Here is a 21,755-nt window from a genome sequence, read left to right on the forward strand (position 1 = left end):
GAGCAACGCCTGGGAGGTGGTAAGGCCAGATCTCCCACACCCGATAGATTGAATTCACTAACACTTCTTGGCACAAAATATTCAATGTGATGTTCCGGTATGCCGGTGGATCTACGGATTGGGGTATTACGCTGGAAATTGGAGTTCAAAGTACGCCTGGGCAATGAATTGTATTGGGAGAATACATGGGCTGGTCCAAAGAACATGGTCTGATGTTGGCCCATGGTATTGGGAGGGCCGGGAGCGCTGCCTGCAAGCAGGTCAGCCGTAGGTCGTTGTCAAGAGGATTTCGGTGTAACGGCCACTGAAACCAATGACACATCATCCGATTGCGGCATTACATGATCCTGGACACTGAAACGGCGCAGCCACATTAGCAGCTCGGTTTGTATGAGGCTAAAACACATGGCCACCACAGCCATACCTATGAGGATATAGCCAGAGGCCAAATACAGTGTCAGATTGCCCGAAGGTGTTAACTCTCCAAATCCAATGGTTCCCAAAGAGGTGAAGCAGAAATACAAAGCCTCCAACACACTCCAATTCTGCATTTTGTGAAAGAGTAAGGCCCCCGAAGTGATATAGCAGATCAGGACCATAACACAAATAGAGATGGGCACACTGGGAGAACCTCCCGTGGAGTTATTGCAATGTTTACCCATCGATCCGTATTGATGAGAGGCTATCATCTTGCCTCCTTGATAATGTTGATTTGACTTACTTTTATGTTTCCCACTGCCATCATTTGAATGCTTCTTATTGCTACCGCCAGAACTCCCACTAGAGTTGGGATTATTGCCTCCACTGCCATTGCTTACGGCACTTTTTGAACGGGCCTTACGAAATAGGCAACGCATACCCGCTGACAAGCCTTCACCCATGGCCGATAGATATAAAAGGACAATGGGTATACCAAAGAGAGCATAGATTAGAGCAGCTATACGACCCCACTGGGTTCGGGGTGAAATGCCTCCATAGCCTGGAAAGAATCAAAGAAAAAAACACACACAAAATTATTACAATCAATTTCAAGAGATTTATGTTTGAGATAATACGAAATAGGATTTAGGCTAAAAATCAAATTCCAATCAAACGTCTGCCCCATGTCACCTACAAGCAAAAGAAAAAAAACAAAATAGTTCAATGATTTTCAAATGATCTTGGAGGTCATTGTCTTGCGTATGAAATTTTCATTTACTCCATGTCATCCAAATGTCCAGAGGTCTTTACTACTTGTTACTTATGGTGGAAATCAATGACATACCACCGTCATTTCCCCTCATGGCTTTGGGAAATTTTCTCACAAAATTTTTCTATCACTTATCCAAGTAAGCTCAAATTTCCCTAGGACCACAAGTCGTATGCTTGTTATTTTTGTGGCCAATCCAGATCATACGCTTTGTCATCATTGTCAGAGCCAAAGACGACGATGACGTTTTCATTTCGTTTCGTATCCATAGGCAAAGTAAACATTTGCGGAAGGAGCCATCCATTCGCTATAGTCAACAACCTCCGTTCCATGCCTAATTTCATTTCCATAACAAAAGAGCAAGAACCCCATTCCCTACCATTGAATTCCCTTCGTAACCTCGTATCCTGCCTAAAAGGCAGGACATGTCTATTATCCTTCTTCCCATATTCACTCAACTAGGCAATCTTACTTGCATTTGGTGTTGTGACAACAGGACAATTTGCTGCTTAGTGGCTAGCCTTAAGCCTGTGGTCAATTTAAGCTTTATTCGTTGTGCCCAAAACAGACAAGATGACCGCAAGAAGCAGATACTTGCATACACACACACTCATAGACTCTTTCGCTATGCATGTTCTCAGCATACTAGAAGAGACCAAGGAATAATGATGATGACAACAACGATAACCATTAATGACATATCTGTCTATTATTAAATCGATGGGAACACTCAGATTGTGTGCTCTTTATATGATGATGGAGATTTGGAGATTACAGTCTCCACATTTCAAAGATGCCTTTTATAGTAGCAAGCTCATTGTCTGTATTGGTATTCAAATGTTCAGTGAGTTATTTAGATATTCCAAAAATGTCAAACTAAGTCGAAAATTGAAATCATCTGCAATAGGCAATTGTGGATTCCAATTTCCCCTAAGGGTTGAATGGAGGCCACACGGAATACTGGGCTTTAAGGAACTGATTTTAAGAAAACTAACTAAAAATTTGAAACTACACTCTCACAAAAAATCGCTTCTGTAACATATACTCCCAAACATATTTTGCTTCAAGCATATACATTTTTGGGTTTTGCCCAAACATTTATATGTTTCATCTCTTCCAATATATAATATGTTTGAAAGCATATTAGTCTAAACAATATATGTTTGGGTAGTCTAAGTTCCAAACATTTTGTATTTTTCCATCCAAATTCAATAATGTTGTCTTCCAAAAAACAATATGTTATTATGTGAACATATGATATGTTTGGAAGCATTTTGCACCCAAAAATATTATATGCTTAAAAAAAATTCTCCCAAACAATATTGTGCTCAAAATTTTATTTATTTATTTATATATTTACAATCATAATGAATTATGAAAATAAACAGGTAATATAGGTGCTAACAACATAGGTTTTCGACCTGAATGCTCAAAATTTTATTTCTGCCTAATTGTATATTCTCCCACATCTTTCTCACTTCCACGAGATTTTTTAGTTTTTAGCACCTTTTTCTGTAATACAAACATTGTAGAAGAAATTATTCAATTTTATGATTTTTTTATTTTAATTTTACCTTTTGCCGGACGGGGATTCGAACAGCGGACCACACAGTTTGTAAGGATCAAAGAAGTAGCTGATCAATTGCCAAAGGAAAAATAAAATGTTAATTTTGTAATAACAAGCAACAACCACCAACTTAATTCAATATCGCTCCCTGTTAAATAGCGCTCCAAGCTACTAAACACATATATGTTTATAGGCTATTTCTAAATTAATATATGTTTGCATCCAAGCATATTATATTTACAAACATTTTATGTCCCAAACATAATATGTTCTAACATATTAACATATATGTCCCAAACATGTTATGCTAGTTTATGAACATTATATGCTTGCACTCAAAAATATTGTGTTTAAAAATTTGTGTTCCAAACATATAATGTTTATAGCCAAACATATGAAATACAGTCTTTTTCATCCGTGTACAATAAATTCCCCTTGAACTATGTCATTTATTTTTTTTAAAGAAATCGCTTCACGTAGAAATGACATCCCGTTAAATTGTAAATCCATGTAAAAGGGCTTTTATTACCGTACATTTTGGCCAGGTTAGTTCAAGTGTAACTCAGAAAAAAAAAATAATTTTCGAGGGCACTAAACACAGTTGCCACTGTTGGTAGAATTCTATTTTAGATGGTAGATTTTTTTATTGTTTGGTAGATGGTATTTCTCTCCAACTAAGAGGTGTTTAAATTTTCCATCGAAATAAAATTTTGAGAAATAAAATTTTAGGAAAATTTACTATAGAAATTAAATTTTGAGTAAATTTTGTATGAAATAAGATTTTGAGAAAATTTTCTATAGAAGTTTTTGACAAAATTTTCTGTAGGAAATTTTGAGAAAATTTCCTACAGTAATAAATTTTTGGGAAAAATTTGTACAGAAATAAATTTTTGAGAAAATTTTGTACAGAAATAAAATTTTGAAATTTTTTAAAGAAATAAAATTCTTACAAAATTTTCTATAGAAATAAAATTTTGATAAAATTTGGTTATAGAAATAAAATTTTGACAACATTTTGTATACAAAAAAAAAAAAATTAGAAAATTTTGTACAGAAATAAAATTTTGACAAAAATTTCTAAAAAAACAAAATTTTGACAAAATTTTCTATAGAAATAAAATTTTGAGAAAATTTTGTGCAGAAAAAAAATTTGACAAAATTTTGATAAAAATTTTGACAAAATTTTGTATAGAAATAAAATTTTTACAAAATTTTGTACAGAAATAAAATTTTGACAAAATTTTCTGAAGAAATAAAATTTTGACAAAATTTTTTATAGAAATAAAATTTTGAGAAAATTTTGTACAGAAAAAAAAATTTGACAAAATTTTTTACAGAAATAAAATTTTGACAAAATTTTCTATAAAAATAAAACTTTGAGAAAATTTTTACTTTAGAACTAAAATGTTGACAAAATTTTGTACAGAAATAAAATTTTGAGGAAATTTTCTTCACAAATAAAATTTTGAGAAAATTTTGTACAGAAATAAAATTTGGACAAAATTTTCTATAGAAACAAAATTTTGACAAAATTTTCTATAGAAATAAAATTTTGAGAAAATTTTGTGCAGAAAAAAAAATTTGACAAAATTTTGATAAAAATTTTGACAAAATTTTGTATAGAAATAAAATTTTTACAAAATTTTGTACAGAAATAAAATTTTGACAAAATTTTCTGAAGAAATAAAATTTTGACAAAATTTTTTATAGAAATAAAATTTTGAGAAAATTTTGTACAGAAAAAAAATTTGACAAAATTTTTTACAGAAGTAAAATTTTGACAAAATTTTCTATAAAAATACAACTTTGAGAAAATTTTTACTTTAGAACTAAAATGTTGACAAAATTTTGTACAGAAATAAAATTTTGAGGAAATTTTCTTCACAAATAAAATTTTGAGAAAATTTTGTACAGAAATAAAATTTGGACAAAATTTTCTATAGAAATAAAATTTTGAGAAATTTTTCTACAGAAATAAAGTTTTGAGAAAATTTTCTATAGAAATAAAATTTTGAGAAAATTTTCTACAGAAATAAAATTTTGAAAAAAATTTTCTATAGAAATTTTTGACAAAATTGTCTGTAGAAGTACAAATTTTGAAAAATTTTTCTATCGAAATAAAGTTTTGAGAAATTTTTCTACAGAAATAAAATTTTGAGAAAATTTTGTACAGATATAAAATTTTGAGAAAATTTTGTACACAAATAATATTTTGACAAAAATTTTTAAAGAAATAAAATTCTGACAAAATTTTCGATAGAAATAAATTTCATCAAAATTTTGTATAGAAATAAAATTTTGACAAAATTTTGTATAGAAATAAAATTTTGACAAAATTTTGTATAGAAATAAAATTTTGACAAAATTTTGTATAGAAATAAAATTTTGAGCAAATTTTCTAAAGAAAAAAAATTTCTATAGAAATAAAATTTTGAAAAATTTTGTACAGAAATAAATTTTTGAAAAAATTTTCTAATAATGGAATAATAAAATTTTGACAAAATTTTCTATAAAAATAAAACTTTGAGAAAATTGTTTCTTCAGAACTGAAATTTAGACAAAATTTTGTACAGAAATAAAATTTTGAGGAAATTTTCTTCAGAAATAAAATGTTGAGAAAATTTTGTACAGAAATAAAATTTGGACAAAATTTTCTGTAGAAGTACACATTTTGAAAAAATTTTCTATAGAACAAAAATGTTGACAAAATTTTCTACAGAAATAAAATTTTGAGAAATTTTTCTACAGAAATAAAGTTTTGAGAAAATTTTCTATAGAAGTAAAATTTTGAGAAAAATTTTTATAGAACTAAAATTTTGAGAAAATTTTCTATAGAAATAAAATTTTGTCAAAATTTTCTATAGAAATAATATTTTGAGAACATTATCTATAATAATAAAATTTTGAGAAACTTTTCTGTTGAAGTACAAATTTTGACAAAATTTTCTATAGAAATACAATTTTCACAATAATTTTTGTGGAAAGAAGATTTTGTCAAAATTTTCTATAAATTCAAAATCTTTAAAAATTTTAATTTTCGTGTTAGATCAGGCTATCCATTGTGAGTAAATTCTCCTTTCCCTTGATGGTGCAAGCTAAAATTTTGATAAAATTTAAAATTCGACATATTTACAATATAAGTAATATTTATAAACCCAACAAATTGTCGCTAGTAGGAGAGACCAAAATATATACATATAATAAATAAAATAATAAAAGATTTCTTTCGAAGAATTTTTTTTAAGAAAAAAATTTTCTACAGAAATAAATTTTTGAGAAAAAAAAATTTCTACAGAAATAAAATTTTGAGAAAATTTTCTACAGAAATAAATTTTTGATCAAAAACTTCAAAATAAGATTTTTTAAATTTGGTAGATTTTCTATCGAAATAAAATTTTGAGAATATTTTCTACAGAAATAAATTTTTGAGAAAAGATTTTTCAAATTTGGTAGATTTTTGGGAAAATTTTCTTCAAATTTTGGTAGATAATTTTTAACTATATTTTAGTTGCTGGAATTATTATGTTTTGAGAGAGTTTCTATGACTTTAATTATTTTTTATGTACGTGTATGTTAATTTATCTAAAAAAAAATTAGAAACGGAGGGACACAAACTTAGAAAATGTTTGTCCTAAATTTAATAAAAAAAATGAAGCAAAGATTATAAACTTTATTTCTTTACTTTAAGGAAAATTCGTCTTAATTCAAAGACGTGCGGACGGACACCAATTTACAACATTTGTATTCCAAATTTTATAAAAAAAAAACAATTTTTGAAGCAGAGATTATAAACTTTATTTTAATTAAACGGCCATCTTTGGCTTGTTTAGGTCTAAATGACAGCCCTCTTTTTAGGCACCTCGGGCCTTTTTACAAATTAATAATTCTTTGTGTTATTCTTTTCAGAGATACTCGAATTGGTTCTGCTCAAGTAAATTCATTTTTTGAGAAATTAAACCACTGTTCATAGACCATCTAATTTCAACCACAACCATATAATCAGTTTAAGTAACATCGTTACATTGTCAAACGACCATATAAACATTCGTTGAATTCAAAGCCTAGCCACACAACTCTCAGAGAAGTCTTCTCTGCTCACTATTCAGACCCCCTTCCCCCAACACCATTGACTCATAGATTTTCTATAGACATTTGTCTTTAGGTACTTGGTCTTTTGGGGATATTCACGTATTGTCGCTTAGACCAAAGTGTTGAGAGAGAGCGTATTCTGGAATTAAAAGTTTTGCACTTGAGGCATTTACACTCTAATAGCCTTTAATGGGATGCTAATAAAAAACATATAACAATAAAATAAAACTTCATACAAATCAAATAATAAGTAAATGCTCTATGTGCAGGCTATGAGGATGGACCAATGGATGGAGACAAACAAACACTCTTTTGGATTCATAAGAGATACAATGAGAATGGAAGTAAAGCAACTTCACCAAATAGCTTGGGAGGATATCAACTCAAAAGAAGAACCACGAATTTCATCATTTTTGGATTATTCACTGTACTTAAAAAGGGATGACAAATGAGAACTTTGGTAAAACGATGAAGGATATACATAAGTGATAAGTATAAGTGAAGGTATTAATTTAATATATGTACATAAAATTATTTTTTTTTTGTTTTGATTTTATCTACATGAGGGCAATATAATCTATAAAATTTAATGAAGTTAATTTGTATATGTTGTGCACAATCCTAATAATTAAAAAATATAAATATTTTAATCCATATCGAATAGATCTAAATTTAATTAAAATTTAATTTCGTTATATTTAAAATATAATTAATTTTTTTTGTTAATATTATGCTTCTATAAAATGCAAGTCTAATATGGTAAATAAAAAATATATTAGTAACACAAATTACATTAAATAAAAATTAATTCATTTAAGCAAGGCAATTAATTTTCAAACACTTAAAAAGCCAAATTTATTTATTTATTTAATTGATGTTTATACTTTGATTTTTTTTTTATTTAATATAAGTTTATTTCATTTTAATTTTTAATTTTAATACTAGCCGAACACGGCCCACTTCGCTACGTTTTTCTGATGTTTTTTTTTTTTTTTTTGTAAAACTGATTTTAATATAACATAAATAATATAATATAAAGTGTAATATATTTTTTTATTTTATTTTCTCCCCAATATATTATGTTATACTTTAAATTTATATATTAATAAATGTATTTATATATGAAATTCAAATTTTATCCAAATTGTCATCCCTTGATTCGCCATTTATTTAATGCTGGAGTTAAAAAGGACAATAACTGTATTTTTCTGCACAATAATGTCTCAAGTAAGTTAAGTTGGACACCCTTCTCGGAGGAAGTTTGTGACCCATTGGTCACAAACTTCCTCAGTCTTTTGCAGGCAACCCCATACCCATATCTTATAATGGCCAAACAACCAATCCTCACCTTCCCTACCCCCTCCAAAAAAAAGAAAAAACCACAAAAAAAAGTTACGACAATTTTTCCGGTCCTTATTGGTTAGCTGGGGCATAACAGGCGTTGTAAACTTTTAATGTGGAAACTTTTATAATTGAGTAAAAATTGCAACAAAAAAAAACACCAGCAACGAATTTCTCTGCAAATGTCTCGGTAATAAAACTACACAAATGAATGTTTAACACTCATATACGGGGACAGCACCATCCTCCCGCATTTATACACAAACCCACCCACACATAATATAGCCTTTTTGGAAATTTCTATGGTTTTATATTTGCCCAAATGACAGATATACACACACATACACAGTGAGTCATTCGCCACCAAAATGATCACATATTCTTGAGAGCCCACCCGTGGAGAAAGAGAGCGAGGTGGTTTATGGACACTATTCTCACACTTTGGTCATAGGCAACTACTCTCCCTACCATTACTAACAGCTAAAGTCCTACTAAAAGGTTATAAATATTTACTCGAAAAGTCTTAAACTGTAATCTGGGTTACATTTGTGGTGTTCAAAAAATAATCCCAGGCAAATGTCATTTAAGGACTTAAACTTTATGGCACTCATAGGTTATTGGGTGCACTGGTCTAGTGTGAAGTTACAATTAAAGGTTGGCTAAATTCAACTGCAAATGAGAGAGAAAAAATACAAAAAAAAACCTAAAGCAAAAAGATGGGTCTATTGGAGATATTGGTAATGGAATTTGAAAGAGAAAGATTTAAATAAATGAAGGCTTAACTTGCGAACTATATTTTCAACTTAGAAAAGGTATCTGGTGGTTATTGGTTACTATGAGATAAGGCAAATGGTTTGGTTTTCTCAACTCACTAAATTGAAAAATCCCCTTCTCATTTTCCGCATTTGCAAAGTAAGTCAGTATGTGCAGGCATAGGAAGCAGGTGAAAAGGTGATTATGATTATTTGCTGGTCATCTTCGAATAATCTGTGTTAGGGAATTGATTTATATGAATAGGGGTTTTTTGGTGGTATTTCAATTATAGCAAAACTTGATTTTTCAAATTTTAAAAGTATTAAAAAAATCGATATAGTCGTTTTTTCAACGATACCAAAAATTCTATTAGTCGAAAAGTAGACTTTTACGAAAGATAGAAGTTTCTACAATTTTAAATTGTCGGTGGCCAAGATTTCGATATAAAATCTTCCATTTTCTGAGGCATCTATAAAAACCCAATACCCAGCCTCTTGAGATACATGCGTAACACAGGGTGACTGATATGTAATGCTACAATGTAAATCGTTATACATGTTTTTCTTAATTTTATTGTTCAAAAGCAAAAATATCGGAAATAAAATCAATCTTTTATGGCGTGGACGTTGAGTCTCTTCAAACAGTTGCGAGCACACTAAAGTGAAAGTTTCGTAGGAATCTGATGGCGAATTGAGGTCTCTTGTCAAACTTCTCCATAGAAATAAAATTTTGACAAAATTTTCTATTGAAATAAAATTTTGACAAAATTTTCTATAGAAATAATATGTTAACAAAATTTTTCTACAGAAATAAAATTTTGAAAAAATTTTCTATAGAAATAAAATTCTGACAAATTTTTCTATAGAAATAAAATTTTCACAAATTTTTCTATTGAAATAAAATTATGACAAAATTTTCTATTGAAATAAAATTTTGACAAAATTTTCCATAGAAATAAAATTTGGATAAAATTGTCTATAGAAATAATATGTTGACAAAATTTTTCTATAGAAATAAAATTTTGAAAAATTTTTCTATAGAAATAAAATTTTGACAAAATTTTCTACAGAATTAAATTCTGAGAAAATTTTCTATAAAAATAATATAATAATATGACAAAATTTTCTATGGAAATAAAATTTTGTCAAAATTTTCCATACAAATAAAATGTTGAAAAAATTTTCTATTGAAATAAAATTTTGACAAAATTTTCCATAGAAATAAAATTTGGATAAAATTTTCTATAGAAATAATATGTTGACAAAATTTTTCTATAGAAATAAAATTTTCACAAATTTTTCTATAGAAATAAAATTTTCACAAATTTTTCTATTGAAATAAAATTATGACAAAATTTTCTATTGAAATAAAATTTTGACAAAACTTTCTATGGAAATAAAATTTTGAAAAAATTTTCTATAGAAATAAAATTTTGACAAAATTTTCTATAGAAATAAAATTTTGACAAAGTTTTATATAGAAATAAAATTTTGAAAAAATTTTCTATAGAAATAAAATTTTGACAAAGTTTTCTATAGAAATAAAATTTTGACAAAATTTTCTACAGAAGTAAAATTTTGACAAAATTTTCCATAGAAATAAAAGTCTGAGAAAATTTTCTATAGAAACAAAATTTTGACAAAATTTTCTATTGAAATAAAAATTTGATAAAATTTTCTAGCGAAATAAAATTTTTTATAGAAACTATAGAAATAAAAAATTGAAAAAAATGCTATCGAAATAAAATTTTGATAAAAGTTTCTATAGAATAAAAGTTGGATAAAATTTTCTATGGAAAGAAAAATTTTGACAAAATTTCCTATACAAAGAAATTGTTGACAAAATTTTCTAAAAAAATTTTTCTATTGAAATAACATTTTCAAAAAATTTTCTATAGAAATAAAATTTTAACAAAATTTTCTATAGAAATAAAATTTTAACAAAATTGTTTATAGAAATAAAATTTTGACAAAAAGTTGCTATCAAACTAAAGTTCTGTAGGAATCAGATAGCGAATTGAGGTCTTTTGTCAAACTTTTCCATAGAAATAAAATTTTGACAAAATTTTCTATGGAAATAAAATTTTGTCAAAATTTTCCATACAAATAAAATGTTGAAAAAATTTTCTATGGAAATAAAATTTTGATAAAATTTTCTATGGAAATAAAATTTTGACAAAATTTTCTAAAAAAAATTTTTCTATTGAAATAACATTTTCAAAAAATTTTCTATAGAAATAAAATTTTAACAAAATTTTCTATAGAAATAAAATTTTAACAAAATTGTTTATAGAAATAAAATTTTGACAAAAAGTTGCGATCAAACTAAAGTTCTGTAGGAATCTGATAGCGAATTGAGGTCTTTTGTCAAACTTTTCCATAGAAATAAAATTTTGACAAAATTTTCTATGGAAATAAAATTTTGTCAAAATTTTCCATACAAATAAAATGTTGAAAAAATTTTCTATGGAAATAAAATTTTGATAAAATTTTATATGGAAATAAAATTTTGACAAAATTTCCTATACAAAGAAATTGTTGACAAAATTTTCTAAAAAATGTTTTCTATTGAAATAACATTTTCAAAAAATTTTCTATAGAAATACAATTTTAACAAAATTTTCTATAGAAATAAAATTTTGACAAAATTTTCTATAGAAATAAAATTTTGAAAAAATTTTCTATAGAAATAAAATTTTGACAAAATTTTCTATAGAAAAAAATTTTGACAAAATTTTCTATAGAAATTAAATTTTGACAAAATTTTCTATAGAAATAAAATTTTGACACAATTTTCTATAAAAATAAAACGTTGACAAAATTTTCTATTGAAATAAAATTTTCTATAGAAGTAAAATTTTGACAAAATTTTCTATAGAAATAAAATTCTGAGAAATATTTCTATAGAAACAAAATTTTGACAAAATTTTCTATTGAAATAAAATTTTGACAAAATTTTCTAGTGAAATAAAATTTTTTATAGAAATAAAATTTCCATAGAAATCAAATTTTGATAAAATTTTCTATAGATATAAAAGACTGAAAAAAATGCTATTGAAATAAAATTTTGGTAAAATTTTCTATAGAATAAAAATTGGATAAAATTTTCTATGGAAATAAAATTTTGAGAAAATTTCCTATACAAAGTAATTGCTGACAAAATTTTCTAAACAAAAAAAATTCAAAAAAGTTCTATAGAAATAAAACATTCAAAAAGTTTTCTAAGGAAATAAAATTTTGACAAAATCTTCTATAGAAATAACATATTAACAAATTTTCCTATAGAAATAAAACATTCAAAAAATTTTCTGTAGAAATAAAACTTTGAAAAAATGTTCTATAGAAATAAAATTTTGACAAAATCTTCTATAGAAATAATATTTTTACAAATTTTCCTATAGAAATAAAATTTTGAGAAAATGTTCTATAGAAATAAAATTTTGATAGAATTTTCTATAGAAATAAAATTTTGATAAAATTTTCTATAGAAATAAAATTTTGACAAAATTTTCTATAGAAATAAAATGTTGACAAAATTTTCTATTACTTTAAATCTCGATTGAAGTCATATACACACCACGTACATTCATCTGAATTTACCACTAATTTTTATTCTCTTTACCGCTGTTATTTTCATCCTTAAGAAATTCCATCTAACTGGCATTTAATGAAAAAGGGTTCAAAATAATCACTTTCCTTTTAAGAACGCAGAGTTATTTTGCCATTCAAACTTTTTGCTAAAACTTATTTACTATAAAATGATTCTCTTTTGTTTTTGTTCAATTTTCTTCAATTTAAATAAGTTTCTGTGTTTTAAGTATATTTGGAGTTTTTTTTGCAACTTTTCCCCCTTAATTCCTTTTGGTCTCTATGAAGTACCTGTGAAAAAAGTGTACTCTCACAACTTAAATTTCATGAGGATAAGGGTGAGAGAAACTTCCGTACCACATAAGTAAGGTTATATTGTACTCAAGTACTCTCTCGCACACACACACACACATTCGAGCGCATATATGTACATCAAATGCATACTTTCACATACTACCACCTATGGAGTATGTTTTTTTTTTTTGTTTTTGATAAATGAGTACTTGTGTCTTCGTTTGTGTTGGATAATGGAAACCTGCAGGGTTTGTAAGGATGTGGTTACCGTAACAACGCCCTACTTAAGTTTATACCAAGAGTTATGTTGTGTCGTCGCCTAAGAGGTGTTTCAGTGTGGGTATGTGTGTGTGTGTGTGAGAGAGCGAGAATAAGTGTGGCTTTGCATAAAATGCAAATTAAACACTTTTTCCAGAGTTCAACTTTCAGTTTGATTATAATTATTCACTTTATAATATATGCTTGCGTGCCTGCATGTACATGCATATGTAGGACTATGTAATAACCAAAGATTTGGTCAAATTAACCTGACCTTTGTTCAGCAGCTCAGTGTGGCTTTAAGCGCGTGTGTGTATGCGGTTGTATGGCCAAAAGGTCTTATTTTGGTTATTCGAACGGCCAAGTTGGCATTTCCATGCTAAGAATTGACCGTAACGTAAATGAAGTCCATTCGTATTACATTTAAATTCCAATATTCTGCTTATTAGCAAAACAGCAAGATGTATAAAATATCTGAGTATGCTAGTAGCATGTCTAGTGGCTTAAACTCGCATAGGTCGGGTCACTTTATGCAGATGAAGTCGAAATCGATATATGGGTCATTCTATGGGGGAAATGGGAAGATCTACTTGGAATTACCAGGGCTGTGGAGCCGGAGTCGGAGTCTGAAGATTTTGCTGGAGTCGGAGTCGGAGTCGTAAAAATTTTGCTCGACTCCGACTCCGGCTAAACCAAATTTTTTAAAATACTTCACACTTTTGTAACTAAGCAAGTTTTTACGCAAATTAATTTCCATTGCGTTATTCATTCGGTCAATGTACAGCATGATTGTAAATGAAAATCAACTTTCAATTACGGCTATCTTTTTATGTTTCCTAGAATGTTAGACTAGCAGATGGGCTGGAGCGATCCATTTTAATGCCCATATCAATTTATGTTATTTGAAATATTTCGAACGATCGAAATTATTTTTTTTTAATTTTATTTTAAGGCCATGTACATATGTGGAATATTGACAGAAATTGTTTTCAAAGTTGTTTTTTATAGAAAATTTTGTCAAAATGTTATTTCTATAAAAAGTTTTGTCAACATTTTATTTCTATAGCAAATTAGGTCAAAATTTTATTTCTATAAAAAATTTATTGAAAATTTTATTACTATAGAAATATTTTTTTCTATAGAAAATTTAATCAAAATTTTATTTCTATAGAAATTGAGTCAAAATTTTGTTTCTATAGAATATTTTGCAAAATTTTATTTCTATAGAAAATATTGCCAAAATTTTATAGAAACAGATTTTTTTATTAGAAAATTTGGTCAAAATTTTATTTCTATAGAAAATTTAGTCAAAATTTTATTTCTATAGAAAATTTAGTCGAAATTTTGTTTCTGTAGAATATTTTGCAGAATTTTATTTACTACACAAAAATTTTTCTAAAATTTTATTTTTATTGATAATTTTTTCAAAATTTTATTTCTATAAGAAAAAATTGTCAAATTGTATTTCTATAGAAAATTTTCTCAAAATTTTTTTTCTTACTGTTGCTCACTCCTATAAAAATGTATTCAAAATTTTATTACTATAGAAATATTTTTATCTATATAAAATTTGGTCAACATTTTATTTCTATAGAAGATTTAGTCAAAATTTTGTTTCTATAGGATATTTTGCAAAATTTTATTTCTATAGAAAATTTTGCAAAATTTTGTTTGCTACACATTTTTTTTTGTAATTGTATTTCTATTGATAATTTTTTCAAACTTTTATTTCTATAAAAAATTTTGCCAAATTTTATTTCTATAAAAATTTTATTCAAAATTGTATTTCTATATATTTGGTCAACATTTGATTTCTATAGAAAATTTTGCCAAAATTTTATTTCTATAGAAAATTTAGTCAAATTTTGTTTCTGTAGAAAATTTTGCAAAATTTTATTTCTATATAAAATTTTGCAAATTTTTTTTACTACACAAAAATTTTTCTAAAATTGTATGCTCACTGATACTCACTGCTTAGTCGAAAACTTGTAGAAATTTTCAAATTTTTCAATGAATGAATCATAAATGCATTTTTGCGAAATTGTCTCAACAATTATAAATATTTCCCAAATATTGCCCGAGATTTTGTAGAAGTTTGATTTGAGATTTTATCAAAATGTAGATCTAAATACAAAGTTGTGCAGAGTATATTATAATCGAACCGCCCGACTTTAGACTTTCCTTGCATTTTTATTTTTTGTTAAAATTGTTTTACGTCCCATAACGTTAGATTTAAATTTTAAGTACATAGATTTTGTAGAAGTATATACAATTTTGTCTAAATCGATTCACATTCAAATTCATGCATATGGGAATATAAACTTTTATATAGCTCTCAACAAATTTAAAGGATTTGAGATAGTATCAATAATTTTGGTCCACAAATACATATACTGTTGGTATCTTCTCATATTATGATGGGTATTTATATCATTATTTTGTTTATTAAACATTGCCCTAAATTTTAAATATAGAGTTCAATTGGCATTTAATGTGAAATTAAGACCTTTTTTTGCACACATAAATAAATACGATACTTTTTATCGATCCACTTACGGTACCCCCACAATAGAACTTCAAATTAGTGGTATTAAAATGAGATTTAGTTATATTACCCGGAGTCGACTCCTCCGGAGTCGGAGTCGGAGTCGAGCTGATGAAAAATGCTGGAGTCGGAGTCGAGTAAAACTGGCTCGACTCCACAGCCCTGGGAATTACTAGTGCCACTGCGATTTCAATCAATATTTTGAAATGTCTTCGGGTTTTAAATTTCCCCCCTGGTCCACATTTTGCAAATATTAAATCGAGGAAAGGTCCTATTTGGTCTCATATTTATCGGAATGTGACACACAATTTTTGTCTTGAAGGAGTTTTACTAAAACTGATCGGACCTATTAGGTTTTGATATTATGGCAATTCATGGGTTTATTTTGATCATTTCACATCAACGTTGTCAAACGTTGATTTTCGGTTCTACATCATCGGTTAATTTTTATGAAGAAATATGGTGAATGCCAGTCACAATTATTTCTATGACCATAAAGAACAATACAGAATTTCCTTTTCTTTGCTCTCATGATTGGTGGTGTACCATTTCAGTAACTCTGCTTTAGGATATCATATTTTCGATTTTCTGATTTTCTTTTTTAACTAAAACTATTTTAGAAAAAATATATATATTTTTTTATTGTTTTCCATTATTTTCTCAAGAGAAAATTAAACAAACAATGCAAACTTTTAACAAGTCTTCATGGAATATTCCATATACTCATTTGAATCTCGGCAAGACCATAAAATATCTCTCCATTGCAGATTTCTTTCTCAAGCACCAGGATCCCAAAAACCTGCTAGCCAATTTGGTTGAGAAATATCCTTAAGATATTCCATTTTGCCACAAGCAGGTCATTCATTTTAATTTTCCAGTTCGTTGGGTCAATTGTCTTGTCAACAATTATAAGATGGTTAACCACATTAAAGATCCATTAAGAATCTTGTGAATTGACTTAAAGGAAGGAAACGACAAAAGGCTTAAATGTTATAACGTTTAGGCACTTAATACCTCTAAATAAACCACAAATTTCAATATTCCATATATTTATTTATTTAATCTTTAAGCGATAAATTTTACTTAAACATAAGACATTAAAATATAATGCTAACCATAAATGACCGCACAATTATACGCAAGAGCCATAAAAAAAAACAAAATTGTGATTTTCCTATTTGGTTTCATTTATTAAAATAGACATTATGGTCCAATAAACGGTGTAGAAGAACTCACTCACTCTCTCTCTCTCTCGCTCTTTGTTTCCATTCTTTGGCCTCGTAAATATTCAAAGGCACTAAATAATGTTGCATTATAAGCATTTTAGATATCTGGCAAGTGCATAAATTGAAAAAAAAAAAAAAACAAAAATAATTGAAAATATTTTTCTTCTTAATTGCTTATGTTATAGGAGTAGAATACACAAATTTTTATATAACCCTCTAAAAAGATGAGAGAGCGTGAGAAAAAGAGAGACAAAAAACCATATACCAATAACATTTAATTGCTTACATCTGAAAGTGTTATCTGCTCTGGCTATGAATATTAATTATCAATGTCCCACACAAAATGTTCAATCAAAATTATATTTCCAATAAAGTGCTTAACTATATCACATATATCGAATATCAGCAATAATAACGCGATATTATATTTACTACATGTCATTTATACAGGAAGAATTGTTAAGCAACGATGACTTCAATGAGAGCTTCATTAGAGCAAATATGGTTACATTTAAGAGAATCAAAATGTTTACGAAAGAATATGAGATGAGCAGATTTATTTATTAATCTCTCTAAGCTGGTATTATCAAAGATAATAAGATTCGGTTTTGTACTCTGAGAGAAGGAGAACAAATGTCAAGATGTCTCATATTTATCGGAATTTTTGCTTTTCTGTTAATTTTTTCCAAGACAGCTCCGCCAAAAACCAAAACAAACCATAAACCAAAAGCAGCAATATGCAAAAAAAAATTACATTAAATATTTGTTGCATCATACACAGAAAAAAATCAGGTATAAAATTTATATTTATTGCAAAACATTTATTTTTTTAGTTTATTTTTAAAATTTTATAAGATATTTTCTCCAGCCCATCGAATTTATCTTTACTCCAAGCATGAGACATTTGTTATACTATAACATTAAAAGTAACCATAAGTGGAGACCTCCCAATTTCACGATTGTAGAAAAATATCTTAAGCCAAGCTGAGTAAATTTACCAATTAGAGCTCGGGCCCCCAAAATTAAGTCCTGTGTCCGCTTCTTGTCCAAATGCTCCTTTTACACCCTATTATATGCCGGGAAATAAATTGGAACAAAGTTTAATTTTTAATAGTTTAACGATTCGCTTAGCTTGTTTTTTTAGTAATGTAGAAATAAAATAATTTCATGTAAACCTGATATAATATAACGAACCAATTTCTACAAATCCCCAGAAAAATCCACAAAGTTATATAAACTCTACATCACACGAAATGTTTGATTTGGTGACTTGGGGACCAACTCAAAAATTTCATCCCCATCCACGAAAAAAAATATCCTCAATTTGGGATTTGCAAAAATCCCCAATACTGGCCACACTAATCGAGGGTCTTAAAATTTTCCTAAAATTTAATAGAGAAAATATTATGATGGAGAGGATAAGAGAGAGAGAGAGATAGAGATAGAGATAGACACACTAAGAGAATCAAGAGAATAAAATAGTGAGCAATGATCAAACATGTCACAGGGATGGTAAATTATGTTGACGAAAAAGTACTAAAAATAAAATAAAATAAGAAACAATAAGAAAAAGTATTTAAAATGTACTTTTAGTAGCCCAAAGGTGCTAAATTAACATAATATCAAATTTAAAGACTATTGCAAAAGTATATGTATATTTAAAGGCCGATTTGGACAATTTTCTAAAAAAATCTTATTGTGCAAAATTTTATTTCTATAGAAAAGTTTGTCCAAATTTTATTTCTGCAAAAATTTTTTCAAAATTTTATTTCTATAGAAAATTTTATAAAAATTGTATTTCTATAGAAAAGTTTGTCCAAATTTTATTTCTGCAAAAATTTTTTCAAAATTTTATTTCTATAGAAAATTTTGTAAAAATTTTATTTCTATAGAAAGTTTGTCCAAATTTTATTTCTATAGATTTTTTTTTTAATTTTATTTCCATAAATAATTTTGTCTAAATTTTATTCTATAGGAAGGGAGCCACCGTGGTGCAATGGTTAGCATGCCCGCCTTTCATACACAAGGTCGTGGGTTCGATTCCTGCTTCGACCGAACACCAAAAAGTTTTTCAGCGGTGAATTATCCCACCTCAGTAATGCTGGTGACTTTTCTGAGGGTTTCAAAGCTTCTCTAAGTGGTTTCACTGCAACGTGGAACGCCGTTCGCACTCGGCTATAAAAAGGAGGTCCTTTATCATTGAGCTTAACATGGAATCGGGCAGCACTCAGTGATAAGAGAGAAGTTCACCAATGTGGTCTCACAATGGACTGAATAGTCTAAATGAGCCTGATACATCGGGCTGCCACCTAATTTATTCTAACATATAGTAAATTTTGTCAAAATGTTATTTTTATAGGAAAAATTTAATTCTTATAGAAAATTTTGTAAACATTTTATTTTCATAGAAGATTTTTTCAAAATTTTATTTCTATAGAAAATTTTGACAAAATTTTAGTTCCATAGAAAATCTTGCCAAAAGTTTATTTCAATAGAAAATTTATGAAGAAGTACCTCTTTGCAAAATCTACCATAATCAAGAATTCTACCAATCTACCAAACAGTAAAAAATTTACCATTTTTTGTAGAATTCTACCAACCGGCTGAGGGCCCGGCTCTAAGCATTATTGCTAAAGACACCATGTTTGTATTTCGTCTCTCTCTGGGCGTTTCACATATATCAACTATCTTATAATACTCTGTTCCTTAGTGTGGCGGAAAAAAATCATATCCACTTTTCACATTTGCGGATGAATCGGATATAGAAAATATTACTTTAAAAAATTTTGAAATCCTGTAATAAAAACTAAAATATCCTGATTCTGGTATATGTTTATTTCTTCAATGTCCGCTATTTACAATTTTTAGAGTTGAGTTTATATCTGAGAAACGTTCACATTTAGGGCAGAATAACTCTATATAGGGTAATTATGATGAAAAAGTACTAAATTGCTCGAGGTCGTGCCACGGTGCTTTTGGCAGTCGAAATTTATCAATAAAAGCACAAAAGTATCAACTTTATCAACCCTGACGTGTCATGAACAGATTTATTAACCCTCTAGTGTTTCATTTTTTAACTCAGCTGATATGCAATCCTTCAGATTTTATCACAGGATCTATATATCAACACAAAATAATCGAACGATGCTGAATGATCTAATTTACGGTTCTAATTAATTTAAATAAAAAAGTAAAATATTTTTATGACGAATATAAAAAAAAAATGATTGTAGTTTCAAAAAAAAATTTTTTTTGTTTGTTTGTTTTTTTTTCTGTCTTAAATATTGAAGGAATTGAAGTTTCTCTTAAATTTTGTTTCAGAGTAAAGAAAATATATAAATCATTTCATCATTCCATTGTGAACATTCAAGGGTCATCTTCAGTGTAGGGTATTCTAGCAGGAATATTGGCTGGCCACAAATCAAATCAAGACAGCACAAATGACATATAAATTCATATAACTGTCTGTAATCTGCTACATATAGCCATGTCTGATTGTGTTTTCATATGGATGTGTATGAATCAATGAATTGGTTTTGGTATTTATATACATATGTGTGAGTGGCAATATAAAAATATTATTAACGATAATAATCTCAGTCACCAACACCATTAAAAATTGTCATATATAGGAATATTAAAAGGGAAATGAATACCGGGATATCGTTGTCAGTGTATGTGTATGAATGTGACACAAACAAATATAATAAAAATATGTAAAACAACAACAAAAAAATGAAAAACAATTGGCAATTTTATGATTTTTATGACATTATTAAAAATTGATATTTGCGATGGTTTTAATACAAGCAAACACTAAAGCAATACACATGCACACACAAACATACACTCACGCCTTTTATTAAAATACACTCGATAACACTCTACAACACTGGCTGTTCATAATGCAAATGCAAACATTATTACTAACGTTTATATGTACAAACATACATGCAGACAAACATGTTTGCCAATTTACATAACACTTCTATGTATACATACAAACATTTTGACTTTAATACTCAATGAAATCTAGGCAAATCATAGCCACTCATTTATAGCAGGAATCCCAAACAAGACCATCTTTCTCTCTCACTCCATCTCATAAATAAGCAAACCCACTAACCACATGAACATATATGACTAGAGTAGAGTAGAGTACACCAGTAATGCTTTGCATACATAATGACAGACAATTGTCAAATAAAACAGCCCAAAATGTAACAGAGCAACAGCATTGAAATCAGTTGAAATGCCAATGAAAAAACAAATTTCCAGAAAAAAATAACCCTAAATATCCAGACAAAAGCCCAGCATGAGGCAATTGTTTGCATAGCAAGCTTAGATCGAAGCAAAACCAGGCGCCAAATGTGTTCGAATGGAATATAAACACTTTTAAAATACACGCACACCCACCATGGTATTTATAGCGCCCCTACCCCTCCCCGAATATTGTCATTATCACATTCACTTTACCATAGGCATAAAAAGAGAATATCAGCAACAAACACTAACAATGTTATTATCATTGTAACCAACCATTCACTCTCAGTGCTGATATATTTCGCCTTCGAAAGAGTGAGAGAGAGGTGGAATAAGCATTCACAACTGTGGAGATAGTCTACAAAGATGGATGACATTCATTTTTCACATTTAATGGTAGGAGACTATGCTGTTACACTGTCATGTTATGACACAGTAGCGCAAAGAGTGGATGGACATTTTTAAATAAGAGAATATAATAGATCAAGAAAAGATGTTTTCTATAGAATTTGAAAATCAAGGAAAGGTGTCTACTTTTGAAAACTATTTGGAGATTCTTCGAAAACTAGATCAATGTCTATCCGTTAGTATTTAATATAATTTGGAAAGATGTTTTCTATAGAATTTGAAAATCAAGGAAAGG

General features: G+C 27.9%; 1 protein-coding gene across 1 annotated transcript in view; it reads right to left on the minus strand.

Annotated features, from left to right (window-relative positions):
- Positions 1-278: 278 nt before the first annotated feature.
- The window catches only part of LOC142230586 (potassium channel, subfamily K, member 16), a 237,111-nt gene continuing 215,634 nt past the window's right edge, over positions 279-21,755 (minus strand). Inside the window, exon 6 of the mRNA XM_075301226.1 lies at positions 279-979. Coding sequence (XP_075157341.1) covers positions 279-979 — 701 coding nt within the window. The remainder of the gene's footprint in view (positions 980-21,755) is intronic.

The sequence above is a fragment of the Haematobia irritans genome, chromosome 3 (assembly GCF_050003625.1).
Source record: "Haematobia irritans isolate KBUSLIRL chromosome 3, ASM5000362v1, whole genome shotgun sequence".
Taxonomy (NCBI): Eukaryota; Metazoa; Arthropoda; class Insecta; order Diptera; family Muscidae; genus Haematobia; species Haematobia irritans.